At 44.1% G+C, this 17362-nt stretch overlaps 1 protein-coding gene across 1 annotated transcript in view; it reads left to right on the top strand.

Annotated features, from left to right (window-relative positions):
* The window catches only part of LOC115476825 (centromere-associated protein E), a 73025-nt gene that overhangs the window by 10858 nt on the left and 44805 nt on the right, over positions 1-17362 (top strand). The window contains exons 4-5 of the mRNA XM_030213401.1: positions 10714-10860; positions 14743-14820. Coding sequence (XP_030069261.1) covers positions 10714-10860; positions 14743-14820 — 225 coding nt within the window. The remainder of the gene's footprint in view (positions 1-10713; positions 10861-14742; positions 14821-17362) is intronic.

The following is a 17362-nucleotide window of genomic DNA, read 5'->3' as shown; positions in this document are numbered from 1 at the left end:
GACCATCTTTCGTTTCGATAATATAGTTGGGGCCGGCCAAATCTCAACATTTGGGCCGGCGTTAGAGATGGCCGCCATTGGTTTCCTGCCGATAATGGAAACGAATGGCGGCTATCTCAAACCTGGCCAAATCCAAGGCATTTGGTCGTGGGAGGAGCCAGCATTTATAGTGCAGTGGTCCCCCTCACATGCCAGGACACCAACCGGGCACCCTAGGGGGCACTGCAGTGGACTTCATAAATTGCTCCCAGGTACATAGCTCCCTTACCTTGTGTGCTGAGCCCCCCAAAACCCCCCAAACCCACTACCCACAACTGTACAACACTACCATAGCCCTTATGGGTGAAGGGGGGCACCTACATGTGTACAGTGGGTTTCGGGGGGGGGGGGGGTTTGGAGGGCTCACATCACCACAAGTGTAACAGGTGGGGGGATGGGCCTGGGTCCGCCTGCCTGAAGTCTACTGCAGCACCCACTAAAACTGCTCCAGGGACCAGCATACTGCTGTCATGGAGCTGGGTATGACATTTGAGGCTGGCATAGAAGCTGGCACAAAAATGTTAAAACATTTTTTTTGGGTGGGAGGGGGTTGGTGACCACTGGAGGAGTAAGAGGAGGTGATCCCTGATTCCCTCCGGTGGTCATCTGGTCAGTTGGGGCACTTTTTTGAGGCTTGGTCTTAAAAATAAATGGACCAAGTGAAGCCGGCCAAGTGCTCGTCAGAGCCGGCCTTCCTTTTTCCAAGCCGGCCAAAATCGGCTTTCGATTATACCGATTTGGCCGGGTTTAGGAGATGGCCGGCCATCTCCCAATTTGTGTCAGAAGATGGCCTCCCTTCTCCTTCGAAAATAAGCAGGATAGTAACATAGTAGATGACAGCAGATAAAGACCTGTACAGTCCATCCAGTCAGAAACAAAAAAGTCAAAGATCTGCCACAGAAATAGCAAACCAAAAGAAAAAAAGCAGATCAAAAAAGACAAAAAAATGGAACAGGAGGGTAACAGAAGAAGTGGTTTATTACAAGGTTACCCGACGTGGCCACGTTTCGCCCTCAGGCCAGTCAACATAGCATTGCGAAGTCTGCTGAGTAAGCGTGGGATATTGCTTCAGACTTAAGAAGCACTTATGTAATGTGGTTCTATGACTACTTTTAGGGGTTCACTTTGCTTTTTACCCCTATTAGTTTTTTGTACCCCTGACACAGCCTGAGGGCGAAACATGGCCACTTTGGGTAACCTTGTAATAAACCACTTCTTCTGTTACCCTCCTGTTTCATTTTTTTGTCTTTTTTGATCTGCTTTTTTTCATTTGGTTTGCAGTCCATCCAGTCTGCCCAACAAGATAAACTCATAGCATAAGGTATGATGTGATACTTCATATATATACCTGATCTTGATTTGTCCTTGCCATTTTCAGGGCACAGACTGTAGAAGTCTGCCTGGCACTGCCCTTGTTCTAAAACTTCTGAAGTTGTCATTGAAGCCCCTGAAAAGCTGCACTCTAGTCCATCCAGCCAGCCACAATCAGGGGTGAATAACAATGGACTCAGGAGTAAACCAAAAACACTGTTAAGCCATAGGGAGACTCCTACTTGGTTAAACCTTGCTGAACGAGCCAACAGCCAATATTTAGTGGCACTCAGCTGAATATGTCAACTAAACGGCCATCTTCTAACTGAAAAGACTAGGGTGGGCCGGAGGTGGAGTTATGGTGGAGCATAACTTAGCTGGTTAAACACTGAAAATTGCCACTAACCAGCTAAGTAATAGCATAAAGCTGTCCTAACTCTATGCACTGAGCTTACTGGGCACTGACCTAAATACACGATATGATACCCACAAGCAAGCCTTCTCTGGAGTAGCCCCCACGCTCTGGAATGCACTCCCTGAAAGGCTTTGCTTAACACAAGGCTATCTCTATTTCAGGAAGCAGGTGAAAGCTTGGCTCTTCAACCAGGCCTTTAATGGAAGAAGTAAATGACACCGGCTGCACATACTATAGCAGAACATGTTTATCCCCTCCTTTCCTAGCTAAGATAATGTTCAAGCACCTTTCTGACCTCATTTGCAACTTTCTTTAAACTAGTCCCTTATTTTCTTACTCCTGTTACTCTGTTATCTACCTATGGGGCTCATTTTCAAATTACTTAGACTTACAAAGTTCCATAGGTTACTATGAAACTTTGTAAGTCTAAGTGCTTTGAAAATACGCCTCTATACGTTCCATCTTTGCTTACACCCTATGCTGTCTATAAAAATGTTTTATTGTGTATTATGTTGACATAGTAATATAGCATACTATGCCATACTTTGTATTGTTGTTTTGAATATTTTTACTGCTGTAATTGTCTATTGCTTATGTTTGATTTATTCTTGCTGTACACTGCCTTCAGTGAATTCCTTCAAAAAGGCAGTAAATAAATCCTAATAAATAAAGATATAAATATCAGCCGTAGTCTGGTTAACGTCTGGGTCGGTGGACATATCCAGCCTTTCAATGCAGGGGGTGTCTGATGCCCTAGTAGTGGATATTTGGGATTAGTTCAGCCTGTGCTGGATGCAGCTTTCCAACCACTTACCTCTGCAGGATCTCAGAGGCTGTGCTGGAGCATAACAGACAAACAGTGTTGCAAGATATGGAGAGGGTCGGGGTGGTGTGTAAGAATTTTCAGCCTATAGTGCTACTGAAAATTCATAGATAAGGCACATAAACAGTGAACCTTTAAATACTGGGCCATTCCTTTTTCTAGTTGGGAATTCCTTTGTAAGCTAAGTGTGCCAAGGGGATGCTAGCGAGAAGGACTACAAATCTGGTGAAGATATTGGATAGATGTGTGAAAGTGGATTTTCTGAAGGGTGTACAGCATATGTACAGCACTGCTTATGTCTAGTAACGCTATACAAATGATAAATAATAGCAATAGTAACAGTGCTACCGAGGAGTACAATTCTGGGTCCATGTCCAAACAATTTCTCTTCATAGAGCATTATTCTAAATGCTCCAATTACATATATATCATCATACTGTGCTCATCATAATCTAAAAATAATTAGGCTCCACTATAAGCCTCAATAAATAACAAGGTTTTTACTTCTTTCCTGAATTCCATTCCATGTATGTAAGTGGGATGCACACACTCATTAATCCACCCTGAAACCACAGCAACAAATTATGGAATTAGGTGAGGAGTGCGGCAGCGCATTGTCCTTAGACCATCTTAACACAAAGCTAGATTTTGGTGCTGAGGGAAGGGACAAAGCTGAAATTCTGATAGTAACCCAGCTGACTTTCCATTGCAGGAGAGCTGCTTCAGTTTAGACGGAATCTTCTGGCTGAACACAGAACTTGTAAGACTTTTAGCTCATTTTCTATAGTTTTTTTTTCTGTCTTTATCTGCACTTTTAGAAGTCAATATTCAGCCAACAGCAATCAGTGTTTTGCTGATCACTGCTGGCGTTATGCCTGAAAATTCAATACCAGGTTATGTCTGGATTTCAGCATTGAATTTCCGGATTTATGGAGCCAGCTACAGCATAGCCATTTAAGTGCAATATTCAGCACTTAACTGGCTATGGGTTATTGCATAAAGATTGGACTGACTTTTATGCAGTCCTATTTGTGCAGTTACCTTGGCCAGTTAAGTGCTGAATATTGGCACTTAACTGGCCAAATGCCAACTTCACCCCTAGAACAACCCCAAAATAGCTGGCTTTCAGTTTGGTGCTAACTGCTAATTTTCAGCATTACTAACCAGTCAAGTGCCACTGAAAATTAGTAGTTAGCTCCGAACAGGCAATTTAACTGGACAGTTAAATTGTTTGATTATCGACCCCTTAAAGTTAGAAGGTGCAGACACACTAATCTTGCAACTTTCAGAATGTGTTTTATGCTTCACAGCAGCAAGGTGGATTTCAAAAAGTCCCAGTTATCACTGACAGAAAGGTGCCCAAGTATGTACAGTTTGATTTTATCTGTACAGACCTCAGAGTGGAACATTTGTGTAATCAGTTTCATATTCCTAATCCTTTGCCTGCCAAACTTCTGCAGAATATGCTGCCTATGATGAAGAGATTAATCATAAGAACAAATGGAAGCACGACTGCAATATCTGTGTTCACAAATATATGTGCTTTTCCCATACAATTTTTCAGTAAAGGGAATCTATCAAGTCAGTTTTCACTAAGCCATAAAGCAGTAAGGCACATGGATACTTTTGTACATGCAGATCTTTAGCAAGTTTTCAGAAAAACTACCCCCAGCTGTTTTTCTTTGAAAATGATAGTTATGAAAGTATGAGATGAAAAGAACGGAAGGAACCAAGTCAACGAGCCAGGATGATAAAATGGCTCAGTTTATTAACAATATGAGTAAAGAAAACCCCTGAAGAAGGCAGTTCATATACTGCCTTCAAATACTCCTGTATACCCCTCAGTTCTTCATTTGCTTTTGCATTTACATATATTGTTAATAAACTAAGCCATTTTTATCATCCTGGCTCATTGGCTTGGCTCCTTCCATTCTTTTGGTCTCTTGATTTGATTGTGCTCCTTCTTCTTTAGTTATGAAAGTATCCCATCTTCTGTCCCTGCTATCTCTACAGCTGGGGTTAAATGGGAAAAACTACACGTGTGTGTTTGAAAATTTAGAGGATCATTTACTAATAGTTAGCACACGCTATCAGCTGCAGAACCCCATAGGAATAAAATGGGCCCTGCGGCAGATAGCACATACCTGTTAGTAAATAAGGGGAATTTTCAAAGGCATTTCCACAAAACAAGGTTTTGTATACAGAAATAGGACTTTTGAAAATGTCTTAACCCATGTGGAGGCGCATTTTTGATAAGTCATGCAAGTCCAAATTGGGACATTTGCTCATTAGGTCCAAAAAACCTGTCCATCTTAGAACTATTTTTGAACAGGGAAAATCATCTGGGTTTCTGTTTCGAAAATGATTCAAAGATGGACATTTTTGCACAGAAGACGTCTAAAAATAAAAGCCGTTTTCCAAACTGACAAGTCCAACTTATAAATGCGACAAAACCAGGCACAAGAAAATTTGTCTGGAATCATTTTGAGAAAAATGGCCACACAGACATTCCTGCAGATCAGAGGGGTAACCTATTTCATTGCATTTATTGGTTCTTGATACCCCACATTCTCATAGGCGCCCCGTATAAGAGGCTTGGGGAGGCAAAGCCTACCCAGCCCAATCTTGACCTTCCCCTGGCTGCTGCCCTCACAAACGCAGGGCTTGCGCAGCAGCCAGGGAGCTCTCCCACCGTCCTTCCGTCCTGCTCTCCTCGACCGGCAGCCTTCCTTGCCCCCCCCCCCCCCCGTGTATAACCGTTTTACTCTCCCTGGCAGCAATGTGAAGAAAAAGGCACTGTCTGCAGGATCGCCTCCAGCTTCAGCTTTTCCCTTCACTTTGCTCTTCACACAGCGTCCCGCCTTCGCGATGATGCATTTCCTGTTTCCGCGAAGGCGGGACATTGTGTGAAGAGCAAAGTGAAGGGAAAAGCTGAAGCTGGAGGCGATCCTGCAGACAGTGCCTTTTTCTTCACATTGCTGCCAGGGAGAGTAAAACGGTTAAGGCGAGGGCAGGGAGAATCGCTGGGAGGGGTGGGGAACAGATCATCGCTGGACAAGACATGGAGAGAAGGGGAAGGCAGGGGGAGAGAACAGATCGCTGGAGGGGAGGGGAGAGGCGAATTTCTGGCCATGGGTGGATGGATGGAGGGGAGGGGAGAGATCGCTGGAGAGAAGGGGAAGAGAACAGATCCCTGGAGAGGAGGTGAGGGCAGGGGAGAAGAGAATTGCTGCACACAACAGAAGAAACTGGGACCAAAGCTAACAGAAAAACTAAATACTCAGACAGCAAAGGTAGAAAACTTTTTTATTCAGAATTTATTAATTGAAATAGGTCAGCTTTTGGAAATGTGCATCTGTGATATTTTGCATGCAAGTTTAAATTTTTCTAGTATTGCTGCATGCAGAATCTGACTTCTTGAGGTAACTTTCCAGTTCAGTATTTTGCCTTCATATCTGTTGTGTCATGTGTTTTTCATGTGTGATCAAGGTGCAGTATTCTGTTAGCGTGTAGTATTTGTAGTATTTGCAGCCCTTTTTATTTTTTTCACTAGGTTGTGTACTGGTGTTTTAGAGCCAGGTGCAATTATAGTGCTGCCTTTCCACGCATAAGGTTGTAGCTTGTCCTGTCCTTGTAATTGGTGCTGTTGTGGTTTGCTAAGGTTATGAGTGTGTTTTTGCATAAGTTTGTGCATAGTGTTTTGCAGTGGAGAGATTGTGTGTTGGCCTTACTGAGCTGGCACCAAAACATCTGAAAGGGTGTAGAGCCTAAATCATGACACACTTCCTCTTGAAGGATCTACATATGGTTGTTAATAAAAGGAGCTCATTGTGAACACTATCCACCCTAAAAGGGTGTTTTGTGGCTCTACATTAGAATTGTGATATTATGATCCTTTGTTTCATATTGTTGATGGTCTGCTTTTTCCATATGGGTGGTATATTGGTGTATTCTGTCCAGTGTAATATTTATGGTACAGTAAGGTTCTGAGTGTGTTTTTGCACAAAGTTGTGCATAGTGTTTTGCAGTTGAGCGATTGGTTAGCTTATGCTTTGAGCAACCACTTTATTCTTTGACATATGATACATATCTAATATTATTAACATTTGTATAGTGCTACCAGACGCACGCAGCGCTGAACACCTGACACAAAGAGACAGTCCCTGCTCAATAGAGCTTACAATCTAATATCTAAATTTATAAAAGGTATTTATTGTGACTATTTTATTTTTACTTATTTTTTTTTCTGTGTGTTGTCAGACAATTATGGAGGTAAGCACTGCCCCTGGCCCCGCCCCTAACTCCACCCCCTTTAGCCTCCCCAAACAGTTGGGCCACTGACCGCCTATGCACATTCTCCAAACATATGTTCGGTCAATGTGGCTTACAGTGTAAAAATGATGATACATCAAACAGTAGAAAACAGTTTAACTAGATAACTAGGGTAGATAATAGAAACAGTGGGTTGCAATATTATTAGGGGGGGGGGGGGAGTGCAGAATTACAACAGTAAACAAAATAAAGGCATCTCAGCAAGTAAGCGATGATAGTAGGCATAGTAACATTTTTGTGAGAACTATTTAAATTATAATGAATTTATACTCATAACGCTGCAGTCGTCATACTGAGGTCTTCGTGCTGCATGCAGGATGAGCCCTCACTCTGTGTGGGAGCCATCTCCCGTTTACCGGTCACATTGCAGTCCTCATGTTGCGGGGAAAGCTGCCTGCTCCTTCTGGATTTCTACTACTACTACTACTTATCATTTCTATAGCGCTACTAGACGTACGCAGCGCTGTACACTTGAACATGAAGAGACAGTCCCTGCTCGACAGAGCTTACAATCTAATTAGGACAGACAAACAGGACAAACAAGAGATAAGGGAATATTAAGGTGAGGATGATAAAATAAGGGTTCTGAACAAGTGAATAAGGGTTAGGAGTTAAAAGCAGCATCAAAAAGGTGGGCTTTTAGCTTAGATTTGAAGACGGCCAGAGATGGAGCTTGACGTACTGGCTCAGGAAGTCTATTCCAGGCATATGGTGCAGCAAGGCCTGGATCACTCTACACTCTAAGGGGGAACCGGGTTGTGTTGAGTTCACACTGTGTGAGAGCTGCCTGTTCCTTCTGGGGACTGAGGCCTGAGTTGCGCCACTCCACTAAGTCACTGGAGCTTCAGGTAGGGCCTTGAGAACAATCATACCTTCTGTGGATCTCTGAGATTTGGGTCATGCTGCGTTGCTAATATGATTCATTCGTCATGTGGGAGTGACTCTGGATAGCAGACAGCTCACTGGAACTTATCACTTATCACAGTGCTTGAGGGATTTCATTTTGTGACTGGTGGGGTATACCCGCTTGCTCTGGGTTTTGGGATCAATGATGCCACCCAGAGTCACGGGGGTGGCTGGGGTCCATGGAGGCCCATCAGTTGGGAGTTGTCACTTCCTCTGGTTTTGGTTTGAGCTGGTGTATCATGGTCCAGTCTGGCAGTTTCCTGGGTTGTTCCACTGTCGCTGGTTCTGGTTATAAACCACAACCGCTGCCTAGGATGGGCTGAATCTCGGGTCGCCTTTGCTAATGGTTGGAGCCCATAAAGGCTTGTCAGTAGTGAGTTGTCGTTTTCTCTTGTCACTGCTCGAGCTGAGGACTCCCAACCCAGTCCAATAGCTTCTCGGGGGGAAGGCCGACAGTCGCTCAAAAGCGCATGGTTCGGGATAAGGTATCTTCCAAAGATATCACCAAAACAGGGAAGATAGGGTATCCTGATAGTGAGGTTGCAAAAGAGACCGTAGTAGATCAGGTGTCCTTAAATAAAAATAGAAATCTGGATTGGCCACTGTTGAAAACAGGATGCTGGGCTTGATGGACCTTTGGTCTTTCCCAGTATGGTAATTCTTATGTACTTATGGGTCTATTGGAGCTCAATGTGATGTTGCCTTCCTTGTCGGCGGTCATCTTGATGTGTCAGCCTAGTGGTCAGTGCAGAACATTGGTACCCAGGTACAATTCCCAAGATAGCTCCTTTATTTTGTATTGTGAACCCTCCAGGAACAGAATAAAACTACTGTACCTAACTGTACACCATTACAATCACCTTCCATCCTGCAGGTGTCTCCTATATGTAGGTACAGTAGGAAGTTTGTTGTATTTAGAGAGCTCACGATCACCACAAATGTACTAGGTAGAGTGGGATTTGGACTGGATCTCCTTGTTCACAGTCCACTGCATTGACCACTAGGCTACTCCTGGGATCTGCTTGCTGCTTTGTTAGTTATGCCCATAATACCTGAAGCTATCATAGTGCTTGGTAACCCCCCCTTTCAATTTCACTTCTTAAGGGGGTGAGTGGGGGGACAGCATCAACTGGGAAATTATGGAGGGTCAGCTCCTCAGTCAGAGCACCTTTTTGTAATTTAGAAGTGATTGAAACAGGTCTAGATAAAAATGTACTTCTTTTTGCCCTGAACATTTCTTCCTGTTCCATTATTGCTGAAAGACATCCTAATTTCAGGCCTGCCCTAATCCTGCCCAAAACATGTCTCCAACATTCTCCCTTGCTATTTGGATGAACTTGGTGGAAAATGTCCCAATTCTGTCTTTTTGAAAATTGCAGTTTAGATGTTTTCAGCAGATGGACGTCATTTTGGCCATTTTGAGATGTCTTTCTGCTTCAAAAATGATAACTGAACGTGCAGTTCCTTGTCACAATACATATTGGTAAGGTGTTCCTGGGACAGGTGTAACCGTTTTATGGATTTCCAAAAGGACATGCATATGTTTAAATGGATCAGCTGCCTGCCCAAAAATAGTGCTGTAAATCTGTGTGCACACTTCTCCTGAGCCAATTTTCTAAGGGAAAGTTTTCCCTTTAAAATTGGATGTAAAATCTGCAGGCTAACGTTTACCCACATTCTTTACATATGCATGTTTTATTTGAACGCTGCTTCCACATAGGTTTCTTCCCCAGGGGCCTAGCCAGACACCCAATTTTGGATGGGCCTGGGCCCAAAATGGGTGGGCAGAAGAACTCCACCTTGTCTCACAAGTGATTTGGTCTCTCTCTTGCTTGGTTGCATGCCATATGGTCTCTCAAACATCCCCCCCCCCCCCCCCGTATACCTTTTAGATAGCAGATTTTCACTGGCAGCGAGCAGCAACTAATAGACTCTGCTTATGTTGGCCTCACAGCCTTCTCTCTGATGCAACTTCTTGTTTCCACATAGGCAGGAATACACAGAGGGAAGGCTGTGGGTCTGGTGTGAGCAGTATGCATCAGTCACTGCTCACTGCAGACAAAGATCTGCTGTTTACAAGGTATATAGGAGGGACAGTTGTTGGGAGTTTTCAGATGGTGGGGCTTGGGGGTCTCTGCCAGCCACATCATAGGTGTGCTGCTACTGGGTGAGCCTGAGCCCAAATTGGCCCACCTTTGGATACACAACTGAAATGTCCCCCAGAAGCTCCTACTTGATAGCCACATTCTGTGTGGGGACAAGGTAATTTTTGACCCTATGGATCTAGCCAGCTACCTCTTTAGTTAACTGACTTGATTGTTTTAAAAACTGGCCTCTTGCAATGGCTTTATACCTGCAGCCAGATAAGCTTCAAAGAGTTCATTAAATCCGGAAGATTTTGGATTTTCTAATATATCAGGGACATTTTTAAAAACTGCAGGGTGTTTCTGGGCAGCACAAAAAGGATTGCTGATTATTACATCACTAGTAAAAAAGCCCCGTTTCTGATGCAAATGAAACGGGGGCTAGCAATGTTTTCTTCTGTGTGCATGTGGGAGTGTGTGTGTCCCTGCCCTCTGGCCTCTCTCCCCTCCCCCCTCTGAGTCCTTCACTGTTACAGAGGCAGCGATTTGATTTCGTGCTCTGCTGTTTTCCTTCACTGACTGTGTTACAGAGAGGGCGGGGCAGACACTCATAGGGAAACCAGATATCTCGACCCCTTCACACTTCCGGCTGGAGGCTTCATAGAACGTTGGTGTTGCCTTTTATAGAGAGAGATAAGTGTAGGATTCCCATACCATTGGAGGGGAACTTTCAGCATTACTCTACATAGAGTACCACAAAGCTTGTTAGCTGGTTTTAGCTATTGATGTCTTTTCTGTTTCAGGACAAGCTCTACTGGGATTTATTCAGCTCAGCAATTGGCACAGTGGTGTCGGGATACAATGTAGCCCTGCTGGTGTGCGGTTCTCAATGCTCAGGGAAGGATACACTGCTCCAGGGCAGCAATGGCCAGAATGGCATTATGCAACAGGTGATGACTAGAGAGAAACCATTTAAAGATGATCTGCATGCTCAAAATTCAGGTGATTGTCCTGCCTGATGAAAGGAGCCTTTTGGTAAACTCCAGATTGAAGCTCATTGTGGGCTGGCTAACTTTAACAAGACTCATTTCTGCTTCTCTTCAGTACCCATTTATACTGGCAGGAGCACAGCAGTGATGTCAGAAAGCCTTCATGTGGGCTTTGTGACATCACTGATAAGGGACTTTATGACATCACCGATAAGTCTGTTGCTATGTCTGTTCTTTGGAGCAATCAAGGGCCTTCATCAATATAAACAAGAGATTTATGTGTTTGGATGGGTGGAGGGAAAGGTTGACTTGATCCATCACTCTTATTTTCAAGTCATGGCCCCTGTACTTGGGAACGCTATACTTTTTATATTCACACTGAAGCTTCATAATAATAATAGTAATAACAAAACTTTATTTATAGCCCACTATAGCTCAACAATCTAAGCGGGCAACATAGAATAAATACATATAATAAAATCCAATTTAACAAAAATAATTAATAACAAACACAAAAACAGACATAGTAATAATTAATACAAACTTACACAAGGCTGTGAAAATAAAAACATACCATTAATCCCTATTAAAATGGAACTTCATCATTCATCTAAGGATCCATATGCACAACTAAACATATGGATCTTTAAATCCTATTTAAACTAAGTAATTTCTTACACACAATGAAGTTCCCTGGGCAATATATTCCACAACTTGGGGCCTTTAACATAGAATATAGAAGACCTATATTCTTCTAGGTAAATGTGCTTAAAGAGGGAACCTCAAGCAATTGCTGTTGGAGGATCTGAGAGAGCGTGATGGTTGGTAGTGTCGTAGAGTGGTGCTGAGTGTTGGTAAATGATAATTCTTTAATACTGTAAATTCAAGCCCCCTGATATTCAAAACCATTTAACCAGCCAAGAATGGCACCTGGCCAGTTAAATGGCACTTAATCGGCTATCCAGTGATATCCAGTGGAAGACAGATGGTTATCCCCTGCTGAATATTCCATTTATATCGGGCTATTGTAAGCAGCCACATTGGGCTGCTTAAATAGCTAGTATATATTTAGCCAATTCAAAGATACCCAGCTATCTTCAAATATCAACTTAACTGGTTAACTTTAAACCAGCTAAAAATAAACCGGATATTCAATGCCGGTCAACTGAAGTAGCCTGGTATTGAATATTTGCGCTAACCGCTTGAATATTGGCATTAAAGTGGCTAAGATTTTAGAGCATTTCTGTTTTCATGGCTTTTTCCCATTGTAACATTAGCTTTACATGTTTGCACTAGTCTTGTAAATCCACTTTCCCTTCCTATTTTTTCCCCCTTTCTTCAATTAAATTACATTAATATTTATTTTTAGCTTTGGAATTTGTAACTTATCCCTTTTATATCTTAAGTTGTATTTTCTATTTTTATTATAAACCACTTTGCAAATAAATATGATGATGATTTTTACATGGATGGAAAAGATATTGCTGTTCCAAACAGAGCTCTAAAAATAGCACTGGAATAGCATGGAGCTTTACCATCCCTATGATCAGAGATAATAGCATGAAAATCCTCCCACACTTGTATGACAGGTCTGAGCTGTCAAAAACCCAGACCTGTCAAACACAGGCCCAAACAGCATGGCTCTGGTGGCCTAGTACCCCTACCCCGAGCCAGCGACATGGGGCTGCAGGTCCCCCAACCCTCCCTGACACAAGTTCAGGGGGGCTGGAGATCCAGTGTGTCTCCAGCCCCATAACACCACCCCCTAGCATCCCCCCAAGTAAAGCTCTGGTAGCCCAGTGGACCATGAATCAAGCCCCCTTGACCTGCTGGTCTATCGGCCCTCTTCCCCGCCCCTATACTTTTGTTGGAGGAGGGAGATGGACTCCCTCCTCTTCCAGCAGCGCTGCCTTGAAAATGGCAGCACCCAGCCCTGTCCAGTGCAGCCTTATATTTTACTTATTTAATACATTTATACCCCACATTTTCTCACTAGTTGTAGGCTCAATGTGACTTACACAAAACCGTAGGGTAGGTTACAGTTCAGAAAATCATGACTAAACAATGTAATAATAAGATAACAGGCATGTATGTAACATATATACAGACAAAAATAACCAAATTAATAAGAAGGTAATAGGGTCCATGAAAATTGCAGAAACTCGGAAGAAGTGAGATTAGGTTGGGTCTGGAGGGTAAGCCTTCTTGAACATAATGGTCTTCTATAATTTTCTAAATTTTAGATAGTTCTGAGTTAATTTAACTGATTTGGGTAAAGCATTCCATAGTTGTGTGCCTATAAAGGAAAAGTTGGAGGCGTAGGTAGATTTATATTTCAGGCCACTGCAGTCTGGATAGTATAAAATAAGGTAGGATCGGGAGGAGCTGGTTCTGTTTCTGGGTAGGGATGGGCACTGCCATTTTCGAGGCAGCGCTGGTGGAAGAGGAGGGAGTCTAACTCCCTCCTCCAAGAAAGGTTCAGGAGGCAGGGCTGCTAGACCATCAGGTCGGGGGGGGGGGGGCTTGATTTGCAGCCCACTAGGCCACCAGGGCTTTATTTGGGGGCATGCTAGGGAGACAGGGGGGCTGGAGACCCACCAGATCTCCAGCCCTCCTGAACTTGTGTCAGGGAGTAGGGGGGACTGGAGCTCCGCCGGACTTCCAGCTCCCGTGTCGCTGGGGGGAGGGGTCAGGGTTCTTGCTCCTGTGGAGGGGGCTATATTGTGGGGAATGGGGGGCCTGCTAGCATGCAAATGCATGCTGTACAGGGCTCACCATTCCTCCCCAATGGTCTGGAAACCATAATGCCAGCTCCAAGTTGGCATAGGGTTTGCTGCGGACAGCACGCCAATATTTGGTATGCTGCTCACTGATCATTGGGGAGGAATATGTTTAGTATGCATTTGCATGCTACTTGCGCTAAGAGCCCTGTTTTGCATGCATTTGCATGCTAGTTGCATTCAGAGCCCCTGAGCACGTTGTTTCATGCGCTCGGGGGCTCTGGTCATGGGGCGGTAGCAAACGCAGGCGCTAATAGCCTCTAGCACCAGTGTTTGCTTCTGATCATCAGCCTGCTATTGAGGTGGCATTAACTGTGCTGCATTATCTGCCATGTTAAAAATTAACATGCAGTAACTATCTCCATGTTATCTGTAAGGGGCAAGTCTCTACCCATTCTCCATCCAGTCTTCACTTGTTCTCTGTTCTGCATTAGCTGTTAATGTGGAAATTAGAAGTCATTAACTGCAAAGGCATCTGTGTTAACCATTAGCGCACTTTAACTGCCACATTAACAGCTAATCCAAATTAGTAAATAGGTTCCTTGAAGTAGCATGGAAAAACCATGCTGTCCTCAGTTTATTGTCCTAGTTTCAGGTGGAAAAGTGTTGCCCTTTGTTTCCAATTAGAAAGTCAATAGAGGTTAGGGCTCTTTAGCTAGAAGAGAGGAGATATGATAGAAGTCTATAAGGTCATGAGTGAGTGGGACAGCTAAATAGAAAATGGTTTTTGATGCTTTCAGATAGTTTCAGTGTCCCCTAGTCTTTGTACGGTTAAACAGAGAAACTATTTTTTTTCACTCAATGTACAATTAAGCTGTGGAATTTGTTACCAGGTGTAAATAAAGAAGTTATCATAGCTTAATCTCTGGGTATAAGCAGTTGCGAATGGATCTACTTTTTTGGATTCCTGCTGGATATACATGACTTGGATTGTCCACTGTTGAAGACATATTATTGTGGATGATATACCTTAGGTCTGATCCAGTATGACATGTTCTTTCTTTGAACATTAGCTTTCATGTCTACAGGGTAGATCCTGACCATGGAATTTTTTTTTCTTCAGGTGCTTCACAGTGTGTTTCAAGAAATCCAGTCAGCAGAAAAGGGTGAAGAATGGCAGATGACCATCTCTTTCATTCAGGTAAACGATGTCCATCAACGAACACAAGAACCTCCCCAGATATTGCACAGCTTGGAGTCAAAGCAAACCAGTCTACCTTCTATTCTCCTAAAGGATATTAAACTGTAATCAGTAGTCACAATAAATCTGGGGAGTCAAACACTCTGTGACCTTCAACTACAGGTAAAAAGAAATGACATACAAAACAAATGATGATGTCAGAGTAGCCACAATGGATGTGCATGAGAGATATTTCTATACATTGGAGTTTCAGTATATGCAGATTTATCTCATGCATATTGTCACGAAATGCCTAGTCACCCGCCTGGGGTTACCCTGTGGCCGCTTAGAGGGTCTATCCGCAGCACAGTTCAGGCCTGCCTGCACCTGCTGCTTGTGCTCTACACTAGTACCCTCCTCCCACTGACTGGGTCACAACCACCTCTGGGCAAGTCTCCTGCTCTCAAATTAACCCCAATGATGTCTAGGTTGCTTTTCCCAGAGTTCCCACAGTTTCCAGAAAGCACTCACAGACCCAACATACAAACCACCAGGATTCTTTATCAGTCCAGACAGATGCAATAAACTAATTATTGTTTATTGTCTTAAAAATTGAACAGTGGAACAAACAAAGTGCAATTAGCGAACAATAACAGGTAACTGAAATATGGATCAATTATGTTCAATCATTTTTATTCAGTGAAAAGTTCAAACACATATACATGTTAACAACAAATCTTTTCTGTAGAAAATCCCCCTTCTCTCCCCCTTTTTCCCCTTCTCCCCTCCCCAAATTTCACCCCTTCCCCTTCCCTTTCTAACTAACAGGGTTATAATTTGAAATTTAATAGTCTGCTCCTGGCTGCCGGAGTCAATGTGTTCAAGAGAGGACTCCGAGTATGTTGGAAGCGCACTCCAGGTCCTGATTTAAAGTCCCCAATTCCCATCCTTTCAACCCTCAGTAATGCAATCATACGGGCTCGCTAACTAAACATTTTCATACTGTCTAAACAGTACCTGGGAAGATCAAGACATATAATTCACTGAGCCTCAGCAAAGAGATCTGCCTCTCTTTTCTTCCGGGCTAAGACTGAAGCAACAGCCAGCAACTGCTGGATAATTTCAAACTCCAGCTAGTCAGAGCCCAGTCAACAAGTTTAAAAGTATACTGTTCACAGTACTGTAGATTCACTTCTTCACTAAGTGAAACTAAAAGAGGGCATTCACTTTTCTATAACAGCTTTAACATAAAACATGCACCACCTGCTGGCCATACCAGAGAGAGATGCACTTTAAGGTTTAATAAAGGTAATTTACAGGCTTAAAGCACACTGTTCTGTCACATCTCCCTCCTTAAGAGAGAGACCTTAGCCAGGGGCGTAGCCAGACTTCCGTGGGAGGGGGGTCCAGAGCTCGAGGGGAGGGGGCACATTTTAGCCCCCCCCCCCACCGCCGCCCCCCTCCCGCCGCCATTGTCGCCCCCGTCTCTGCCGACCCCCCTCCCGCCGCGAACCCTCCCCCGCCGCCGCCTACCTTCCATTTTGCTGGCGGGGGACTCCACTCCCCGCCAGCCGACGTCCTCTCCGACCATTCTGCTGCAGAGAAAAGTCTTCTTCCTTGCATGCTGACGTCCTGCACGTACAATGTGCAGGACGTCAGCATGCAAGGAAGAAGACTTTTCTCTGCAGCAGAACGGTCGGAGAGGACGTTGGCTGGCGGGTAGTGGGGTCCCCCGCAAGCAAAATGGAAGGTAGGCCGCGGTGGGGGCGGGTTCGCCGGGAGGGGGGGTCCCGACTGAAATCTACGGGGGCCCAGGCCCCCTCAGGCCCCACGTAGCTATGCCACTGCCTTAGACCCTCTACAGACCGCTGATTGGGTCTTGATAGTCCAGTGTCAGGGTAGTTCTGGCTCTTCCTTTCTGGAGAGGGGCACTGCCTTTACAGTGCTGTATGGTTAAGTTGCACATTTGCAGGGACAGGCTCCACCAGAGTAGCTTCCCATTCTTTCCTGAGACCCTCTTCAGCCAGACTAACGGATTGTGATCTGTGATGACAGTAAAGTCTTGCCCATACAGATATGGTTGTAACTTTTTGAGGGCCCACACTAAGGCCAGACACTCTTTTTCAATAGTGGCATAGGCTACCTTTCTGTCAAGGAGCTTGTGACTTAGATACACAATGGGGTGCTCCTCCCCTCTGCTGTTCACTTGACTGAGTACAGTCCCAATGCCATTTGCTGAGGCATCAGTTTATACCACAAATCTTTGCTGGTCATCAGGTGCAGCCAGTTCTGAATTGATAGCTAATGCTGTCTTTAATGCCTGGAAGTAATCTCTGTCTCTCTGGACCCATTGGGCTAGCACTACCTCTATAGTGCGTCCTGGTAGTACTCCAAATCACAATGTATACTGGATAACTGTCCAGCCTACTTGCTAAAATCCCCGTCAGATAGATATATAAAGCTCAGAAAACAATGGATAACAGAATCTTTAGACAAGGGCGCCTTTCCCAGGCAATTAGGCAAGATTCTACTCACCCCAATCCCAAAAAATCAGAAGGGAGAT

The sequence above is a fragment of the Microcaecilia unicolor genome, chromosome 8 (assembly GCF_901765095.1).
Source record: "Microcaecilia unicolor chromosome 8, aMicUni1.1, whole genome shotgun sequence".
In the NCBI taxonomy this organism is placed as follows: domain Eukaryota; kingdom Metazoa; phylum Chordata; class Amphibia; order Gymnophiona; family Siphonopidae; genus Microcaecilia; species Microcaecilia unicolor.
The sequence above is the reverse complement of the archived record's forward strand: the minus strand, read 5'-3'. Positions and strand labels throughout refer to the sequence as shown.